This window comes from Psammomys obesus, unplaced genomic scaffold, assembly GCF_907164565.1.
Source record: "Psammomys obesus unplaced genomic scaffold, mPsaObe1.curated_primary_1811, whole genome shotgun sequence".
NCBI classification, from domain to species: Eukaryota; Metazoa; Chordata; class Mammalia; order Rodentia; family Muridae; genus Psammomys; species Psammomys obesus.
Genome location: NW_026596051.1, coordinates 20,147,786 through 20,152,262, shown reverse-complemented (window position 1 = coordinate 20,152,262; position 4,477 = coordinate 20,147,786). Strand labels below are relative to the sequence as shown.

The 4,477-nt window shown below is 51.2% G+C and overlaps 1 protein-coding gene across 1 annotated transcript in view; it reads left to right on the top strand.

Moving 5' to 3' along the window:
- Positions 1-4,477, top strand: part of Wfs1 (wolframin ER transmembrane glycoprotein) — a 25,342-nt gene that overhangs the window by 3,660 nt on the left and 17,205 nt on the right. Inside the window, exon 2 of the mRNA XM_055624142.1 lies at positions 3,286-3,522. Coding sequence (XP_055480117.1) covers positions 3,291-3,522 — 232 coding nt within the window. The 5' untranslated portion in view covers positions 3,286-3,290. The remainder of the gene's footprint in view (positions 1-3,285; positions 3,523-4,477) is intronic.

Here is a 4,477-nt window from a genome sequence, read left to right as displayed (position 1 = left end):
TGTGTGTGTGTGTGTGTGTGTGTGTGTGTGTGTGTGTGTGTGTGTGTATTTATATGTATGTGCTCATAAATGCATGTGTATGTGGGAGGCCAGGGGTCAACCTCAGCTGAGTTGTTTCTCAGTCACTGTCCACCCTGGTCTTTCAAAACAGGGTCTATCACTGGCCTGGAGCTCGCCAACGAGGCTAGGCTGGCTGGCCCGAAAGCCATGTGGATCAGCCTGTTTCTGCCTCTGCATCACTGGGATTTACTGCATAAAGCTTTTGTTTTTACATTTGGGATTGGGAACTGAACTCAGATCCTTCTGCCTGGCAAGCATTTTTACCAGTTTAGTTGTCTCCCCAGTTCCCAGTTAGAGGTTTTGTTTTGTTCTGTTTTACTTTATTTTTAGATGCCTTACATTTACAGGTGCCCCTCTCTTTCTCTATATCCCTTTGCACCCTGATGTACATGTAGGGAAACTGAGGCAGAAGAGCTAAGCAGCCACTCCCTATGGTACCTGTGGTTATGAAATGGTGTCCTGTTGTCAAGAAGGTACCCTCTTCCCCACCACAGAGAGAAGGCTGGACAGAAGCTGAGAGCTATTGTTTAGGGCCTCAGTAGAGGCATCTGGGAAACTGGCTAGCATGTAGCCAGAGCTACAACTGAAGGCTGTGGGGCTTTGTGCTGGGCAGGGGTGAAAGGCTCCCAGAAGGAGGGCACAAGCATGGAGTCAGCAGTTGCTTGGCACTATGGCATGTCAGTGAAGGGACTTGGGAGAAAGGATAGAGAGGGTGCAAGGGCTCTTTCAGTAACACGTTTGCTGAGGTTGGAGGAATCACAGAAGTGGATCTAAACCCAGCCTCGGCACCTCAAGCTGTTTAAACAGCTCGTCCTCCTTCCCGACCTCATTGCCTGGGTCTGGGCAATGGATGAGATCGAAGGCTGAAGGATTTCTTCACCAGTGACCTGGGATGGTGTGTTCCTACCTGCTAGGCCTGGAGGAAACCACAGAAGGTTCGTGGGAGGATTGAGCAGCGCTTTTGCCTAAAAACAGGAGCTGCTGCCTTGTGTCTGTGGGGTCAGGGAGCCCCCTCTACCTTTAGTGAAAGTGGCAGGGGAACCACTGGAGGGGACAGCTTGCAGGTCACCTCTCTAGAGGCTGTGGTGGTCTGGTGACCTGAGTGGTAGCTCTCTGTGTGGAGAGCCCAACCCTTTGATATCTGCACTGCTGGCTGTGGTCCCCTCGGGTCTGTGGGCTCCTGGTGTGTGACGCCCCCATCAATTTTCATACCCACGGGGTCTATATGTCCCCGTGGAAGTGTAGTTTCCCACTGGTCTGCATGTCCCCTTGGATCTGTATGCCCCTTGGGGCTGCACATGTGGCTAGCTGACAAGGCATTGCCATTCCCGGAAGCCTGCATTTGGGATACAGCTCAGAGCCCTGTGTTGATTTCCAAGCAGATTCGAGAGGCTTGGTCATGCCTTTGGTTTTAAATGTCCCTGGGGAATGTTTTAAAATAAGGGCTCAAAAAAAGAGAAAAACATAAATAAGAAAGTAAATTGAATTAAGGACTCTGCCCTTGTGCAGGAGAATGCTAGATTGAAATCTGCTTTGCTCTTTGGACACAGCTCCCATCAATGGGACCTGTTTGTAGTTGGGGTAGAACAAAAATGGAGGGGTCTGTGACCAGCATGTAGGCTGGGGTCCATCCCTGGCTTTTCTAGCAACACGGTGTACAGAACACGGTGTCCATCTGTCATGGAACTGCTTGGCCAGGCTCAGGAATAGATGCTGAGACCTGGTCCCTTGCAACATAGTCTTGGGTCCCTTGACCTCATAGTCACCCTGAGCATGGAACAATGTCCTAAGTTCTAGATAAGAATGTAGCTGCATGGAAAGGCACATGGCTGTTTAGGATCACACGGCTGGTAGCCCAGGCCAAGAGGTCAGGACCACTTTGAATCAGAATTCTCTTTCCTCACCACCAGACTCCCCAGCCTATTTCCATAAAAGGGACTAAGAGGACAGGTATGATCTTGGCTTTGGGGAGGGTCATTTGGGAATCTGAGGAATGGTCTCCCCACACTCCCATGTCCAGCAGTTTTAGGAGTCTGTGTCCTCTCAAGGCCCTTCTAGGCTTGGGAGCCTTCAGCGCATGCTGTTCTACGGTCTCTGATCTCCGCTTGTGGCTCCCTTAATTATGATAACTTGTTATTTTCCAAGTTGCTAAGCAACACGCAAGGCCCTCTAGCTGACCGGTCAAGCCTTTTCTCCTGTGTTACGTACTGACTGTTCTCCACGCTCTTCTGGATGGTACTTCTCATATCGCTGCTGGCTCTTTACAATAAGCTTTAAGAGCTGGGGTGTGTGGTCCTGGTCTGCAGGGTTCTGCCAGAACTGCTTTCAAATCCTGATTCACCAGTTGTGCCTCCTACGGCAACCTCATCACACATGTTTAGTGTGCCAGAGTGCTTGTTTTGTTTTCTTTTAAAGCTTTGTTTTTATTTTATATATATGAGAGTTTCGTTTGTGTGTAAGCATGCGTGCAGTACTCCCCGCCCCCACTCCTGGAACTGAAGTTACAGATGGTCGTAATCGGCCATATCCGTGCTGAGAATTGAACCTAGCTCCTTTGGAAGAGCAGCCAGTGCTCTTAACCGCTGAGCTATCTCTCCAGCCCCAGTGTTCATTTGTTGAAGCTTCCATTAGAAATCAGTGTATTTACTGAAGTTTGTTGTCTGCAGTTGCAGAATCAGAAGGCTGAAGTCAAGGTGTGTCCAGGCCATTCTCACCTCCCCATCTCCTGGGATGGGGAGTCCTTGGCGTTTGTCCTTTTGCAGTTATCTTACTTCAGTCTCTGGTCCATGTCCATGTGGCACCTGTGCCTTGTCTTTCTTAGGAACCCACCCATTGAACTTAGGACTAGCCTAAGCCTATGTGATCTCATTCGGACAGCTTCAGCGATTACGTCAGCAGAGAAACGTTTTTCCAGAAAAAGCCATTTTCACAGATGCTGGGTGACACATGTAGGTCCCCGCGCATCCCCTTGGTCAGGCCCTATGTTCAGTGTACCACATGTCCTACCTCTCAGTGTCATCAGCATCATCCCCGTTTCTCAAATGAAGGCACAAGAGCCCAAAGTCAGCTGGCTTGTCCTGACAGGATGGGAACGCAAGGCCGCCCTGTGGGGTGGTCAAGTTAAATGAGATTGCAGAGCTTGGCAGCTCACACCCAGTTTCTTGTTTTACCAGCAGGCTGGTTCAGGGGCTTTTGTGTGTGTCTAACCCTCCTCTCCGATTGCAGGCAAGATGGACTCAGGCACTCCACCTCCAAGCCCCTCTGGCCCACCTCCTCCAGCTGCACCACAGCCACAGGCCCGGGCCCGCCTCAATGCCACCGCCTCATTGGAACAAGACAAGATTGAAGCCCATGCTCCCAGACCTCAGGCTGGCCCCAGTGCTGGACCAAGTGCTGGGGAAGCAGCCACTGCAGAGCCGCGGGGGCCCCGTGCCAGCAGCCAAGAAGGAGTGGATAGAGCTGGTAAGGGGACGGAGCCAGGAAGTTCTGCAGTCCTCAGCCCTCAGCAACCTGGGGAAGCAGGGTGGGCACAAAGCCCAGGTTCCTCCAGAAGCTCCTCAAGTTGGGGCTGCCGTATCCAAGGCGTGTGTGGATGTCAACTGTCTGACTATCCCTTCAGTCAGCATCTTTCTCCTTTCTCCACTGTAGCAGCTTCCTCTCTTACAGACGGACCACACGGCTCAGAGATGCTCACAGTCAGATGCGCCGTCTGTGGCCCTGCTTGGGCCCCCAGCTCTCAGGGTGGCTTGAGCGCTTATTGCCAGTCCTGTGTCTTACCTGTGGGTTGTCACCTGTTCTTCCCTGCACCTCAAGGTCGTTCTGCATCCTTCAGTTTGGCCCTCAAGGTCTCCCACCTCCTCTTTGGCCACTGAGAACCTCTCTTCCCAGAATGCTCTGCTCACCTCACCTTTTGGGGTGCCATTTGCTCATGAGGTCTCCTATCTCTGTCTCTGTCCAGACTTGACCCATGGGAAGTAGTACATATTCTGTTGCATCCTAGCACCTGTGGGGCGCACACATACACACACACGCTGGGAATAGAAGTTTCCAGAGAAAGATCCCCCTTATGTGTGTTGCAGTCTGATGTTCTCGTTGTAGTTTCTTGATTAAAATAAAAATATTTCTTTTGGGGAGTATTTAAGTTGACCTCATGGCCTTCTGCTGGGTGAAAACTGAGCCTTGGGAATAGTTGCTGCCCAGGCCTCTGGCTTAGAAGTATCATGAGACGCGCTAGTAGTTTAACAATTATGGACTGACTGTGGGACTCTGTGCCTGGCAGTGGCTGGCCTGTGTGATCACACTGACGGTTCTTGTCAGCCTCTGACCTCCCCAGATTCACATGTCCCTCTCCTTCTGTGTCAGACAGCAGATGTGTGTGTGTGTGTGTGTGTGTGTGTGTGTGTGTGTGTGTGTGTGT